This window comes from Phyllobates terribilis, unplaced genomic scaffold (assembly GCF_046119375.1).
Source record: "Phyllobates terribilis strain yellow unplaced genomic scaffold, ASM4611937v1 Scaffold_11__3_contigs__length_659146591, whole genome shotgun sequence".
Lineage (NCBI taxonomy): Eukaryota > Metazoa > Chordata > Amphibia > Anura > Dendrobatidae > Phyllobates > Phyllobates terribilis.
The window spans coordinates 309,670,077-309,687,330 of record NW_027362771.1 but is presented as its reverse complement, the minus strand read 5'-3'; the positions used below and the strand labels follow the sequence as shown (position 1 = coordinate 309,687,330).

General features: G+C 45.2%; 1 protein-coding gene across 1 annotated transcript in view; it reads left to right on the top strand.

Annotated features, from left to right (window-relative positions):
* The first annotated feature begins 999 nt into the window (after positions 1 to 999).
* LOC141165113 (tyrosine-protein phosphatase non-receptor type substrate 1-like) overlaps positions 1,000 to 17,254 on the top strand; it is a 114,204-nt gene continuing 97,949 nt past the window's right edge. The window contains exons 1-2 of the mRNA XM_073650752.1: positions 1,000 to 1,076; positions 13,697 to 14,005. Of these exons, the coding sequence (XP_073506853.1) occupies positions 1,025 to 1,076; positions 13,697 to 14,005 (361 nt within the window). The 5' untranslated portion in view covers positions 1,000 to 1,024. The remainder of the gene's footprint in view (positions 1,077 to 13,696; positions 14,006 to 17,254) is intronic.

The window sequence follows — 17,254 nt, the reverse complement described above, 5'->3', positions numbered from 1 at the left end:
ATATGTAGGAGCACTTTCACACTGTAGCCAACAGACAAAACCCAAGAAAAAAACAAAATGAGCACATACACTGCAGTAAGTAAATAGTAATAGTATATGTAAATAACATTGAGTACTTCATTAACACTATTTTGATCAAAAAAGTGTAAAAGCCATCCGTCCACGGCGAGGTGTACCCAATTGGGATGGTCCTATCTTTAGTATTGAAACTTCACCTCGCGTCAGCTAACCTCAATATAGATGGGGCCGAGCAAGTACCAGGCCCAACTGTTCAGACACCTGCTCATGGGATGCTTTATAGATGAAGTGCCTAGCTCAAAAAGGGAGAGCCATGCCCCTGTTTGCACAAAGTAAAAGAAACTACAGTAAAACCAAAGAGATGAGTCGGAACACAAATTTGTGGCTATATACAAGGTATGTGCTCATTTTGTTTTTTTCTTGGGTTTTGTGTTAAATGGCCACAGTGTGAAGGTGCTCCTACACATTTCATAAATACGGAGGACTATATGGCAGCAGGATTACTAGTTATCTAGTGATAATCTTCTGCTGATAAAGAGTGATTTTATCAAATCTACAGCAAGCTGCCCAGTAAGTGATGCATCCCTGGAATCAGGGAATCTGCCCCTACATTTTGTTGCTCTCAGATTTGGTGGGAAAAAAACTGGTGACAAATTTAATTTAAATGTTTCTAAAGACAAAAAAACTAACTTGCAAGTATTATCATTGCCAAATTTAATGATTACAAAATAGGTTTGAAATAATTTAGGAGAACTCAATTTGAAATGCAACATTCATAGGCATGGGGAAGTCAAAAATGTACATTGTAATAGAAAAAAATTAATGTATTACAACTTCTGAAAATCTTTTACAATCGTATGCAAAATTCAACATGGGTATTTCCTTTGGTTAAGAAGTATTACATAACTTGTTAGTTTTTGTAAGCTTTTGTATGAGCGAGTTACTACTAGTTGTAAAGTGTCATACACAACAACTGCAGTTTCATTCCTGTTTCTGGGTCAAACTGATGAAGATGGTAGAACACGTTTTTCATGTGTATCTGACGATACTACTTACAGGTGAGTATATTTAAAATGTATAACATGTAATGCAGAATATATTATATTATAATATATGAATATGTATATACTGTATACTGTTGATTATATATTTTGCTTTAATCTCTGTTAGAAAATTATACCAGAGATAAATGTTACATTTAATATTAAAGGTTTTAGATCATATAAGACTATGTGTTATTTGTTAGGATTTCTAAGGCAACCCGATTCTGAAGATTAGTATCATTCATATTATTATACTATTTATCAATGATAACATAGATTATCTATCTATCTGATTAAAGAGATTGGTACTACTCATGACGCGCCCCCTGGGCCTATGCTGTGCTGCTGTGCAGGGGGAATACCCGGAGCCGGATCGCTGGGGGTTGTAGTTCTCCGTGGCGGTGACCCGGTCCGTGCCCAGGGCGGTCAAACCAGTGGCAGTCTAAACATTGTAATAAGTGTCCGACTACGCCACCCGTGGATTGCGGTCAGTGGGGACCGCCGCTGCGCTGCCGACCGCTGAGGCTGATGTTGGTTGCGCAGCCGAGTATGGGATAACTCCCCACGGGAGGAGTATTGCCTCAGGGCAGCTAATGTGGATGATGATGGGAGTGATGGTGTGAGGGTCCCAGTGCTAATGGTGCTGGTGCGGCAAGGAATCACAGAGACGTGTGGTGCGGTTCAGGGTCTTTACTGATGGTACAAGGCAGACCCTCCCGGGAGTACTGGCTAGTATAAGGGGCCTGGTCAGTCTGCGAGCAAGCAGGAGTTCCCCTGGCCAGGTGGAGTTGTAGGCCTCCCCGTTTATCTGCACTCTTCCTGGCTACCTTGCTGTCAGCGGTTACAAGTAGCCCACGTCCCTGAGTATACCGTGTGGTGCTCACCCGTATGGCTGGTGACTTGGGGCCTTCTGTTAGCCTCCGCTCCTGGATGGCGGCGCTGGTCCCTTCTTTGTGACTGAGCCTCCGGGCTTCTATGGCCAGAGGACCTGGAATCCCCTGCCGGCTGGTTTCTGCTGCTGGGTGTATATCAGTCCCCACAGCCTCGGACTCCTATGTCCGGCTTTAGTATCTTCGTCCAGGGCGAACTCTGCTCAGCTCCAGCCCCTGGACTTCTACTACTGCTCCTACAGAGCTCCTAGTTCTTCCTTTCCCTCTCCAGGCTCTGACTGCAGCTTCTCTCTGACTGCCCTAATCCCGCCCCAGACCCAGTTTAAAAGGGCAGATTCCTCCCCTCCCAGGTCTGGGCGGACCGTGTTGCATGTTTAGGGCTCCTGACCAGAGAAACCTCCCACTTGCTCTCAGACATAATATCTCTATTACTGCGGCAACCAGACCCCTGGGGTGTCGCACTCACAGCCTACTATGCACTTATTACATTATTTTGCAATCTGTTTCTTGCTTCTTGATACCATATATTCAGTAGGTTATATTTTTATATTATAGATGTAGGGGACAGATAGAATGGAATAGCACATGGCTGGCTGCAAGATCAGACTATGCAGAGTTTATGTGTATTCTGTCACCATGTAGGCACTGAAGACGTCATAGGAGCTGTAGATAGTATTTTTTTAAGTTGGCTTATTGTTGGATGTCTAAATGCTTTAGAAATGTTAAGGTGGATAAAGCCTTGGGCTGTGTTCGCATGATGCGTTTGCAATACATTTTTTTGTCCCAATATAAAAAAATAATGGTAATAATGCGGCAATTTTACTGTGTTTTTGGGAAATTAAGACACAAAATGCATGGCAAAATAATCATGTAAACACAGCCTTAACATACGAATTCACTTTCACTGTGAAAGAGTCAATCATCTTGTAATGGCTTTTGCTATTTTAAAGAAAATTCAGCAAGTGATGGTGAATGAAATACATTTGCACCAGCGCTACAGGGTTTTTGCTTAGGACAACTAGGTCATAGAATTGGTAGTATAAAAGTGTATGAAACCATCTCCTGTGAAAAGAATTAGATCTGTGAGTTTTCAGTGTTTGGATGTAAGGGTAGTGGCACATGACATCTTTTAAACTGGGTCAAACCTCGAGCTGAATTTTTGGAGTGAAACCCACCTCAGGAAATTCTGGCATTTTTTAAAATGCTACAAAATATGCCTGGCATTGTCTGTCTGTCTCTTTGTGCTCTCCACAAACATCTTTATTTAGTTTGTGGTATTGTCACTTTTTACCACTTAGGATGTTTAGAAATTTGAAGCAGGTAAAAGATGATCAAAAGACTGAACATGTTAACGCAAGTCTTTAAAAAAATAAACGCATGTGTTCAATCTTTTGAGCGTTTTTAATGTGCGGTTTCAGGCAGGTTTCAAAGTGGAACTGTCTGAAAACGATGTCACGTGCATATACCCTAAATATACATTTTTGCATTTTTCTGACAGCAAGCAGAGAACCCAGAAAAATTGAAACTCAAAAAATATCTTAATTATTTTCATTATTCACTGATTACACTTTTTTTTTTTAAATAAAAAAAGAAAACTCTTTAAAAAAGTATCCATCATTTTCTTGGCAAATTGCTGCCTCTGTAATAGAGATGAGTGAATATTTCAATATTTGGTTCGGATTACGATCGCCAATTTTGCAATATTCGCCGATTTATTTGTCGAATATTCGTCAAATGTATCTGAACACCATTGGATTCAATGGGGGACAAAACCAAAACGCATACACAACACCTTCAAACAGGCCCAAAAGCTGCCAAAACACATCAAATTAGGGGCAGACACCAGGAGATTGCCATCAATTGACCCAGAGTACAAGTAGTATAATTATTATTCATTATTATAGCACCATTTATTCCATTGCGCTTTACATGTGAACAGGGGTCACCGACTGGTGCAGGAGGAGAGAGGATCCTGCCCGTGAGGGCTCACAAACAATCTACAAGGGATGGTTGAGGATACAGTAGGTGAGGGTACAGCTGGTCGTGCAGCAGTATGGTGGAGCGACTGTTACTGCAGATTGTACGCTTGTCAAAAGAAGTGGGTCTTCAGCTTCCTTTTGAAGGTTTCCAAGGTAGGCATGAGTCTGATGTGATGGGGTAGAGAGTTCCACAGTAGGGGAGATGCACGGGACAAATCTTGTATGCGATTGTGGCAAGAAGAGATAAGAGTGAAGTAGAGAAGGAGATCTTGTAAGGATAGGAGGTTGCGCACAGGTAAGTACAGGAGACAAGGTCACAGAGCAGGAGCTTGCAGTAGTCGAGGCGGGAGATGATGAGGGCGTGCACTAGTGTTTTTGTAGATTCACGGTTGAGGAATGTGCGGATCCCGAAGATATTTTGAAGTTGGAGTCGGCAGCAAGTGGAATGGGCTTGGATCTGACGTTTGAAGGACAGACCAGAGTCAAGCTTGCAGGACTGGGGAGAGTGGGCAGCCATTGACTTTGATAGATAGGTCAGTTGGGGGGAATCAATGAGATGGTGGAAAGATGATGAATTTGGTTTTATCCATGTTAAGTTTTACAAATCTAGCAGAGAAGAAAGATGAAATAGCAGACACACATTGTGGGATTCTGGTTAGTAAGGAGGTGATATCAGGTCCAGAGCGGTAGCTCTGTGTGTCATCAGCATAGAGGTGATACTGAAAGCCGTGAGACTATGAGCTGTGCCAGGCCGAAGGTGTAGATGGAGAAGAGCTGGGGTCCTAGAACTGAACCTCGGGGGACACCAACACATGGAGGTAGAGATGAGGAGGTGGTGTGTAAATGGGAGACACTGAATGTTGGGTCAGTTAGGTATGAAGAGATCCAAGATAGGGCCAAGTCTGTGATACCGAGACAGTGGTATGCTTTGTAGATGAGAGCCAGAAAGAACATGTGCTCCAGTAGATGGCAAGCGCTGCATCAATTGACCTCTGTTCCTCTTCCTCCATCTTAAAACAGTACAGTCCTCAGAGGTGGCACCCTAATTAGCTTTGTTTCTTACCCCATGTCACAACTCTCCAACCGCCCAACTGACTGTTGGGAGCCACACATGGGGAGGCTGTAGAGCTGTTCACACATTCTATTCCAGGGCATCAGAGGTCTGATCCAAAGCTTCACAGACTCAAGAGGGGGAAAGCATGTGCAGCGATGCCCAAAATTTTTTGCAGTTGATCCAGGTCCGGACGAAGTAGGGTCCAAGCAGAATCCAAACCCTCATCACCAGACATTAACCCCTGGGGGTGGGGGTGATCCTGATGAGACTCAGACACTTGAGGCACATGCGGACTGTACAGTGCTGTCAGGGCAGGAAGAGGAGGAGGGCGAATCCCAGGGCAAGGAGTGGGAGAACAGAGAGTATGACGATGAGGTTGTAGTTTCCACTTGGTGTGAACCCAGAGGCATGCAGCTGAGTAGCTCAGCAGAGGAGGTGGAGGAAGACGAGGAGGTTACGTTGCGACTTCCCGCACAGACGAAGAGTTATGAAACCACGACAAGCACTGCATCCTCAGCCCCAACTCTGGCAGTGTCCAGCAGCGTTCACGGGTCTTTAGTTGCCTAGCCTGGGTCTTTTTTACCAACTTTGTTAAAAATGACAGAGTAGAGTAAAAAAATGCAATAATTTGACTACTACATGCATGAATTGGCACATGCGCGATCAACATGCGTTAAGCTGAGAATCTCACTGTGCTAAAATGCAGACTAGTGGGCTTCGCCAACCACTGGCCGCCACATCAAACACATCTTCTGCGTCTTCCTCCTCCATCACCATGACAAATGTTCTCACACAGGTCTCCGGCTGCAGAACCTCCACTTGTTTACCCACTAAAGTCGGGGGGAGTGAGAGCCCATCAGCTGTTACGGAGGTGGACATACCTGTTGTTTTTGACTGATCTCTGACTCTGAGCACACCCCATCTTTCTCAATCCACCGTAACATCTCCGTCTGCACCTCTCTCACAGTCCAGTAGCTTCTCGTGTTCACCCTACTCCACCCTCTCTCAGCACAGTAGCCAAGCCTCTTTCCCACAGTTGTGGTCACGTAAAAGATTGTTTCCTCCTACACATGCCAAAGCAAAGAGCTGGAACTTCACAATCTCTAATCTGTTGGACACGGAAATGCTGCCTTTCTGCCTGGTGGATACAGATGGCTTCCAAAAGCTGATGGCCATCGCAGTCTCCCAGTACCAGTTGCCCAGTCTCCATTACTTCTCTAAGAAATCTGTACTTGCGCTACAGCAGCATGTTACAGACAACATCACCTGTTCCTTGAAAAAATCTAGGTCTATTTCCCACCAGGACTATCTGCAAATAGATTTCTCGGTTCAAACAAATCCCATCCAATATTCTTTTCTCATGTCATCTCTAACACTTCGCTGCTCCCCCTCAATGACTTGTTACAGGGAAGAGCCACTTCCCCAAAGGTTAATTTTGAATATAGTCAATTACAACACTTCTATTCAACTGTGAAGAAGTGCACACATCTTCATAGAGATCTCACAAACTTTGAAAAATTGTGCCTATCATTGTCACCCCCTACACACTCCATCTCCCTACTGTATAATCTCCTCATTGCCCAGGTAGCTGACAATAGGCCAGGATTCTGCGGTGCATGGGAAAGGGAACTGGGAAAGTCCTTCTCTGACTCACAATGGGATAAATGTTTCTTCCTAACACATAAAACCTCAATAGGGTCCAAAGCTCAGGAAACCTCCTTCAAAATTATCTGTAGATGGTACCGGGTGCCAGTAGTCCTTCATAGATGGTACCCAGTGGTCTCAGACAGATGTTGGAGATGTGGGGAGGGGGAAGGAACAATGTCACACATATGGTGGGGGTGCCCTATAATAAATGCATTTTGGGCAAAGGTGGTTCCCATGATTGAGAAAATAACTGGTTTGACTATCCCTAATACGCCAGAAGCCCTCCTTTTATCAATATTACCAATAAGTAAACGTAGTTATAAAAGGTCATCAATAGGCTACCTAATACAGGCGGCTAAGAATGTCATTCCACGACACTGGAAAAGCAGAGACCCACCCACTGTGGAGGAATGGTTTGCGGAGATCTCCCTCCTTAATAGGATGGAGCATCTGATTGCCATCTCACTGGCTGATATTGATAGATACTGTGTGATTTGGAGGGATTGGATGGATTTCCAAAACTCTGACGCCTACCATCTAGCCCCCAACTAAAGTTATCCGGGATGTCGTCACAACAATGATCATAATCACACTCTATTGATTGGTGGTCTGCCGTGGTCCGCTCCCTCTCTCTCTATCTTTCATATGGAAAAATACATGCTTGATCTGGATATTGATGGAAAACCCTCCCTGTACCCCCCCAATGTACTGTAGTTATGCATAGATTTATAGTTACGTTACCCCTTTTACTATGTATATTGTATTTTCTTGTACTTTTTCAACACAAAAAATAAAAAAAACCTTGAATTTGAAAAAATCTAGGTCTGACAGAGCGCATTTCACCACTAACACCTGGACAAGCAAGCATGGCCAGGAGCGACTGGGCACTGGGTGTCTCTGGTGGCTGTGGGGGCAGGCAGGGAATGGGTTGTTCCACAAGTCTTGGAACCCCCAAGGGTTGCAGGGTGCTTGCGGATGGAGAACTAAACCAATACCCACAAAAATATGGAGAACTACTGCAAACTACTAGACAACAGGGGTTGGAGAACTAAGCTACTAAACACCTAGGGTTGGAGAATGAAACAAATACACATCAGAACATGGAGAACTAAACTAATAGACAACAGGGGTTGGAAAACTAAACTACTAAACAGCTATGGTTGGAGAACAAAACTACTACACACTAGGGGATGGAGAACTAAACCACTAGACACCAAGGTGTTGTCGCAGAGTGCATCTTCTTACATTCACCACTGTACTTACGAGAGCTTCAATCAGCAAGATATCTTGAGTAAACAGTATTTACTTCATACTGGATAAACATGAGATACAATTCAGTGTCACACAGTCCGTGTGCTGCTGACATAACACATTCAGGAAAAAAGAAAAACAGGAAGTAAGAACAACCAACAATTGAGAGCTTCCCTCCCCACATTACAGCAAGCATATAACTTTACACACTATCGCAACCTGCTGTCTGGTTAGTATAAAGTCCTCCTTTCACTTATAATAAGTCCTAATCTGTTGCATATGCCAACAGGTGTCACTAGACAGCAAGTGTTGGAATCCCCAAGCCTTGCAGGACAAACCTCTTTATCTAACACTTCCTCCAGTGCTTCCTCCTGTGCTTCTGCCTCCTCCACCTCTTCTAGGGCCTCCACCTTTGCCCTCAATCTCTGCCTTAATGGGACACATGTTCCAACAGTGCAGATAAAATCCCTCCACCTCCGTACTGCGCAGCCAGTGCTCACTGCAATCAGGCAGTGTTTCAATTAATATGCCTTGGATATCGCAGTCAAACTGATCAAGAGTTGTGGATATCTATCCATGCTGAATTTGATCAATGGTTGTCTCCACTGAACCTGGAGCAAGGGAAGGCAGTGTGCAATAACGGTGAAAACCCGTGGCCCTACTATGGGGCAACCTCACACACGTGCCTTGCACGGCGCGCATCCTCAACCTAATGGCACAGCAATTGCTCCGCCACTATCCCGGCCTGGATGCGCTGTTCCAGAAACCATGGTCTCTGTGTGCTCACTTAAAACTATAAAAACACAGCTTGATCTTTAGTATATAAACCAGACTCGCCAATGTAACCTCTTAATGCTTGTGTCATGACTCTGTTGGCGGGTATCATGGGGTCAGTGGCTCCTTTCCAGTCCCTAATGATAGGGGTGCCCTAGCTGGCCCTGTTCATCAGATTACTTCTAAATGTGAATACGCTTGGGCCATGTACCTTGTCTGAGCTCCTCAATCCGCCCTCAGTCTGTTCCCTTCCCCCACCCAGGGGAGTAGTAGTGTATGGCAGTACACCAACCAGACTAACAAGGCAATACAAACAGGGCTTAAGGAAAATACCAATCATACAAATATATGCACACAAACAGAGGTTAACACCGGGCAGTGGAGGATGGGTAAAAACCAAATAGGAGAAGAAAATGATTACATACAACATAAACTACACAACAGTCTTAGTATTAATCTTCCAAATGCCCTCTTAAACAACATCTCTCCACCACACTCCTAGCACCATGCAGCCTAAGCTAGCTCTGGCAATGATAACCTGCCAAAGCCCAGTTTATATAGGAGCGGAGAGTGGCTAACACTGGACAGCTGAGAGCCTAAATGAAGGTAAACTTCCAGGAGCTCACAACTGAGCAGATTAACCCCTGCACTGCTAAAAGAAACCTGCACTGATTAGTATGAAGGCGAAAGGCTTCTAATGAGGGCAGGATTGGAAGGAATCAGACGACATGGTCTTCTGGCTCATCTCTGTCACGGCAAACCCATGATACCTTGCAAGCTTCAACACAATGTTCACAAGGTAGACAGCAGCGGTGGTCAGTCTCCTAGACAACGAGTTAACTCCTTCATAATGATAGAGGCCACCATCTCCTTAGCTTGCTGGTATTTTTCTGTGGTAATGAGCTGGTGTCCAACCAGCCAGGAATATCCAGTGAATTATGGCACACCATGGTTTGGTATTAGCACCAAGTACCAGAAGCGAAGTCATCCACAGTTTCCATATCTCAGGAATTTTATTTGGTAGACTGGCTGCCCAAACATTAGTTTCTCACAAAGGAGCTGAAGACACTGAGTGGCAGTAGGTGCAAATTTCTCCAGCATGACCCGTTTGTTAGTGTCACGCTAGGTATGGGGAGAACCCAGCGTATAACGACGGAAACAGGGGAAGGAACCCTACAACTAGGGAAAGGGAGAGTGGAGACTCCTAAGTAGATCTAACGACACCCTGACTTCCCTATTGACCCAACATAGGTTCCGCACCTATCGCCGAGCAGGATATCTTAGCACTGGCTGACCCTAGAGCTAGGCCCTAGGTAGGGAGGGGAAGGGCTGAGCACTAGTCAGCCTTACTGCAAAGAAAAGTACAAACCAGGGAAACATACAAGGGAATACACTTAGCTTTAAGATGACACCGGAGAGAACATGGCTACAATCCACAAAGGAACTCCAAAGAAATTCTAGCCGACTACTAGAATTTCAGGCTTTAATAGAAGAGGAAACTCTATTCTCAGCAACTCTCTGGAGAAACTGAGTATATTTAAGGATCCAGCAGGTGTGGTAATTAGCAGCAGAAGGTGAGGATCACCGCTGGGTCCTAGAGAGAGAGAGAGAGATAATGAAAGAAGGAAGATGTTTGCAAGGCCAAATGCAGCGGCCTTATACAGCCGGATCCAGTATGACTGTCTGTCAAACCTGACACACCCGTGACAGATAGATATCAGAGGTAGAATGCCAGATTGCATTTTAAGTCTTTAAAATTGCTGGGGCCAGTCCACAGAAAAAAGCAGCCATAGAGTGTCAGGGAACCTTCACACAGACTTTTCTTAGCCAGGGCTGCTTCTCGGTGAGAGTTGAATTTCACCACAGCCATATTCTTTAGTTCAGTGAAAGGACTGGCATAGAGGGAAACCGTATCTACTCCGGCTGTAATTTCTCCCAGGAAGTCCTCTAATGCGGCTTGTTCCATAAGTAATGGCAGCCCGTCCAACATTAGCTCACACTTCTCGGTGGTGCTTCAACACACAAAGATCTTTACCCCTTGAATTTCATGACTACAGGGTTGGGCAATGGCCTGATCTGCAATGCATTGCCCAACCCTGAAGGTAATCATTAATCATACAGCTTTCCCACAGACTGAAAGAGGGGTATCAAGACTTCCAAGACAGCCAAGACTTCCCTGTCCTCACCAAGAGGAAGACTGTCCATGTTCTCCTCATCCTCCTCCTCATTATCACCCAATCCGCATTGAGATGAGGCTGGGCTGTGTAGCATCACCCTGTATAGTTCCTTGCTAGGCCTGCAATGCCTCCTCTTTAAGCAGCGAGCATTTCAGTAGACAGAGAAGTGGGATTGTGACGCTAATTATGGCGTCGTCGCCGCTCACCATCTTGGTGGAGTCCTCAAAGTTTTGGAGGACGGCACAGATGTCAGACATCCATGCCCACTCATGAGCTCTTATGTGCAGAGGCTGACCTGAATTCCAACTAGTGATTTGAAGCTGATACTCAACAACTGCCCTCTGCTGCTCACAAATCCTTCCCAACAACTGCAATGTTGATTTCCAACATGTGGTGACATCGCACACTAGTCAGTGAGCTGGAAGCTGCAAACGCTGCTGAAGCACTGCCAGGATGGCGGAAGCTGTAGCTGACATTCTGAAATGGGCACATACGCAGCATACTTTCACAAGCAGCTCTGGCAGATCTGGGTAGGTTTTGAGGAACCGCTGAACCACTAAAATGAACACATTTAGTTCTCACTCATCACTAATGTGTACCCCTGTATGGAGAAGAATATCAGCACCAAAGAATTAAAAGATGAAATGTAGCCTGCTTTATATACCACGGTAGTACGAAAAACCAATTTAGATTTTATCATGTGTACCCCTATGAGAACAATATCTGCACCAAAGAGTTTAAAGATGAAATGTAGCCTGTTTTATATACCACGGTAGTAAGAAAAACAATTTTGATTTTATCATGTGTACCCCTGTGAGAACAATATCTGAACCAAATAATTTAATGATGAAATGTAGCCTGCTTTATATACCACGGTAGTAAGAAAAACAATTTTGATTTTATCATGTGTACCCCTGTGAAAACATTTTTGAAGACCAAAATGTCAAAGGGTTTAAACCCTCCCTGATGGTATTGATATTGAGTTCTAGATACTCCTGCATCATCCTCTCGATTCGTTCACCGCGTGTCAGACTTGTACTCTGTTGTGCTGGTGCACGAGCTTGTCTAGAAAATGTGTGAAAGGACTCATAGAAATTGCTTCTGCCACTTACACTGCTGCTGCTGCTAATATTTTAGTGTTGACGAATTGACGTGCTGGAGGTTGGAAGTGTAGAGCTGCGATGCACACTGTGTGCCTCATTGCTGTCTTGGTGAAAACCTCTCTTAAGGTTGTGTAAAAGCATGTTCCGATACTCCAGCATTCGTGGGTCCCTTTCCAGTGCGGGAAGCATCTGGCAAAATTTACTCTTATAACGTGGATCTAACAGAGTGGCAACCCAGTAGTCAGCACTATTTCAAATCTTAACTATAAGGGGATCATGTTGCAGATAGTGCAGCAAGAAGACACTCATATGTTGGGCTCTTCCATGAGGTCCAAGCACATGCTGTGTTGTGGTTGGGTAACTCGTCTCTGATGCTTGTTACTTCTGTCCCCTCCCACCAATCTCGAATAACAGAGAGAGGATGATCATCCTCTTCATCTCCTGACAGTTGCTCGCTCAACACCTCTTCCTCCTCCATTTGTTCCTACGCTCTTGCACCTTCACTAACAGTTTGTGTGGTATCACCAGCACCCCTCATTGCAGTAATCCACCCTCCCTTGGCACCCTGAGATGTCCTCAACTGTAACACGTTAGAGAAGAAAATATTTTTTTAGTGTGGATGAGGCCTGTGTAACATAGAAGATCAGCTCCAAACAATTTCAAACTGAGATCTCCCCTACTGTATCACGTTAGTAACAGAAGAAAGTATTTTTTTATTGTGGATGAGGCCTGTATAACATAGAAGATCAGCTCCAAACAATTTCAAACTGAGATCTCCCCTACTGTATCACGTTAGTAACAGAAGAAAGTATTTTTTTAGTGTAGATGAGGCAAGTGTAACATAGAAGAAATGTTCCAAACAATTTCAAACTGAGATCTCCCCTACTCTATCACGTTAGTAACAAAAGAAAGTATTTGTTTAGTGTGGATGAGGCCTGTATAACATAGAAGATATGCTCCAAAGAATTTCAAACTGAGATCTCCCCTACTGTATCACATTAGAAACAGAATAAAGTATTTTTTTTACTGTGAATGAGGCCTGTATACAACAGAATATATGCTCCAAGAAATTTCAAACTCAGATCTAGCCTGCAGTATCACGTTTGTCACAAAAAAAAATAGATTTTTTACTCTGCATGAGCTATGCATACTGCTGAATTTCACTGCCACAAATTGACAAGGTGGGCTATGGCGTGCTGCATCACGTTAGTCACAGAAAAAAATCGATTTTTTTTACTCTGCATGAGCTCTGTATACAGCTGTCCGCTCTTTATATAGAGACAGACATGTGATTTCAGCAGTAAGTGGCACAAGCCCTTGTGTCTGGACATTATGGATGCTTTCTGTGCCCTGATTGGCTAGCCGCAATTTGCACACATAAAGTTAGTGGAAAAAAAGATTACAAGCACGCCGTTCCTCTGAGCTCCTCTGAACTCTCCCCACCCCCTCCTCTCATCAAACACATCCCCCCACACTCATCATACATCACCACTATCCTAGCCAAAGTGCTAAAAATACTTTAGTGGCAACGCAATCATTTCCTGCACTTTTACCGAATTTTACTGATTTTTGCCGATTTTAATAAAAAATGCTTGTGTCTCCGATCACGAATTCGAATGTGCCACATTTGTGCCTAATTTGAAATTGGCGATCGTTTTTCAAACATATTCGCTGATCTCTACTCTTTTATAAAAGTCAATGTAAGATATTAGGAATTACAATGTAGAATAATCTATTACAAATAAACTTTTCATTTATAGTTTTTTACACAGAAACCTACATGACTGAAGAACAAGTCATTGTGTCAAGGGGTGATCGTATCAGTTTAAACTGCTCCAAAAATCTTTCAGAGATGACCAGATATACCAGCCACTGGGAATTTGTCAACATGTCTGGATATAGAATTACGAAAGATATGATTCTTCATCTGAAAGGAAAAACTTCTGATGCTTCATTTAGGATTGACAAAGCTACAATATATGATATTGGAAAGTATAACTGCACCATAGGTAAAACACTACCACCGCCTATTAAGAACTTCACAACTCTTATCCAGCTTATTGTCAAAGGTAAAGTAAATTATATAATGCAATAATGCCTTTATTTAAATATATACTAACTTTATGGATAGTGAAAAATCTTCTTGTTCAGTTAAGATAGTTATCATAAATATCAATAAGCACTACTCAAATTGTGCCCCAAAAGGCCATAATTGCACATAAAAATGTCTATATTCTTTTGCCCCTCACTTTTGTGTTTGAAAGTAAATCAATGGATGGTTAGGAAACATGGTGGAACTGAAACATGGAAACTGATGTCCACCATAAATTAATTAAAATAAATTAAAATGCAAAAAAGGAAAAGGTCCTATTGTACAGCTGTACATACTTTGTTTGGGCTATTTGAACATTGAATTATCTCCACATGTCAATGTGGCGCCCCTGCGGGTTCAGTCGCCACAGAGGTGCTGCATCTCACCCAGAGGTGTGGTATCTCACTCTCAGGTAAGGATAGAGTGCTGCCCGGGACCCTAACAACTGCATCCAACACATCCACTTCAGTAGGGCAGGGCGAGATTGCTCCTAAGGGAGAGCACAGTCCCTGGTCCCTGGCTGGAGTGGAGGGGAACCAAGTGAGGGGGAACCATGTAGTGGGTGTGGGTGGAGGATGTAGTTCAGGGGAGCACAGGAAAGGAAGTGATATAAAAGAGGGAACCATCTTGGGAGTGCAGTCAGAGAAGCCAGTCTGAGGAGGAGAGTGTGTGGAAGAGGAGCTCTGCAGGAGCTCTGCTCAGGCGTCGGGCCTTGCAGAGAGGCCCAGGACTGAGGAGAGAAGCGGGAAGGAAGGCTCCAGGGGGAAAGAGGGGATCCTAGGGGTACGGGCAGTGCTGGAGGCCACCCGTACGCCCGAATCTACCTGGTGTGGAGGGATCAAGCCGCAGAGTTGACTGGCCCCTAAACTAGTGGAGAACTACAAGGCTCAGCTAGAAACCGGAGGCTGCTGTACTTGCAAGGTGCAGTGGCCACAACCACAATTACATCACCGAAAAGGTGGGCACAGAGGGTCCAGGGGACTGCAGGTCACCCGACAAGATCCGAGGCTACCGGCTTGGGACACTGATTGCGAGGCGCAGGGCAGGAGGGTGAGAGCCAGCGCAGGAAGACGACTGAGGAAGGCACATAGAAAGGGGTCCTGTTAGGCACTCTTGAACTACCTGAGGGATTGCTGAAACCCAGCCTGGTGAACGCAGCACGACGTGGGAGGTTGTAGTCCAGAACCTGTAACCTGAGGAACTTAACAACTGTGAGTAAACTTGGAAGACTGCACCCCACTGTCTCTGTGATTATTATCTGTGCCATCACTCCTGCACTACAATGCCCAGCACCACCTATAACATCTACATTGCCCTGGAGCTAAGCTCTACCTGTGGAGAGCTGAACCAACTCTGCTGCATTAACAACAGTTCCAGAGGATCTGCTCCGCAGCAGCGGCTCCATATAGCCGCATACCACAGGTGACGTCACAAACTTTATATGTAAACTATAAATCCCCTGTAAATAATCCCCTTTTGATTGACCACCCTGGGTCACGGACCGGGTCACTGCCACTGTGACATATCCCCTAGCAACGACCGGCCCGGCACCGAGTACCCAACGGCCCAGGGTGCGCGTCATCTTTGCCGTCACGAACAGGATATGAACCCACCCATTATCACCGGGTATTGTGCGCCTAGAGACTGTGTTCTATACTGAATGTGGCACCCGCCCCAGAAGAACGGGCACCATTATGTGCGTGATAAAGGACAACGAAGAACCTCCCATCGTGGGCTGGGTTCCAGAATGGCACCAAAAGCGGGGCTCGCTCCGAGCAGCAGTGGTCATGTATGTAAATGTGTCCATCAAAGTGGGGGGACCGCCCCTAGGAGTGACTGACAGCAGGCTGCCATGGAACCACCCCCGAAAGGGGAGAGGAGGAGGAGAGAAACCGTGGAGACAGGGTGTGGTCTCCAGCAGACCAGAAAACCCGCACCCGGAAGCCGGCATGGACAGAGGTCAGGACCGAGCTCCCGCCCATGGCCTACAGCAACCCGAGAAACCCCTCACCCTGGAGGGGGCGATCTCTAAACTGTCCCCAGAGGATACCGAGTTCCTCCAGGCTGAGGTGCACGAGCTGAGCTGCAGGATGGAGAAGGCCCAGCAGGAAGCTGGAGAAGATGGTGACCAGGCAGCAGCCAGTGCAGCATGCTACCGGCAGCGCCCCAGCCCCAGCAGAGCTGCTCCTGGACCTGGAGGTGTCGGGCCAAGCTGAAGCGATCGCGGGAGCAGGTAGGAGCGATATCCATGTCCCGGACGCCACTGGCGTTGATCCGTTCCTGGTCCCCTTGCAGGAACCTCCTTCCCAGGGCGCTTTAAACACCAACCCTGGTGACAAGGTCACCTACACCAGGCACAGGGATGAGCGGGGCTGGTATGCTCTGAACATCCACAGGGGGGTGGAGGAGAATGAACCCTCGCAATCTGGAGCTGATGACCCGGCTGGGCCAGCCTATTGTGGACAGGTGCTTCCCCGGCGGGGACACCACTACTAAAGCATAGTAAATGGAACTGAACTGTACATAGTTGCCCGGAAGGGCACAGAAAAATCAATGTTTATTTGCCTAGTTACCCGGTAAGGGTATAGAGACATTAAGGTAGAGGACGGTGATCTCCTTAAAAACTTTCCATTGTATATAATTGCACTTCTTAAAGTGCCCCTTATTGGTTTTATCTAACAACGAATGACCTCAGACCAAAAACCCGTTTGGCGTGGCCAAAGACATGGTCCAACACCTGGATCACCTATGTCCTGCAGCCACGCCCAGGGCGTATGTTGAGGGTTTTCGGAAGGGTCCCTCATGCTCATGTTTGCTAGATTGCACCTTGTTGAAAAGAATGGACACCCAGTTGCAGATCATACTGTAACCTGCAAAAAATGTTTTATATGAAAAATGTTTTGAGTGTAAAGAAGAAAAATGTGTTCTTTAAAAAGTCTTATAATGTTTTGATAACGTAGCCAGTAACGTTCAAGAAAAAGTGCCTCCCATAAAGGGAAGAAACGTTATGTTATGATCTTCTATGTGATGCATCTAAAAATTGCATGTCTTTAAAAATGTATTTTACTCTGATCCAGCCCGTGGACGTGCTGTGTTTTACCAAGGAGGTATGTGTCGCCCCTGCGGGTTCAGTCACCACAGAGGTACTGCATCTCACCCAGAGGTGTAGTATCTCACTCTCAGGTAAGGATAGAGTGCTGCCCTGGACCCTAACACCTGCATCCAA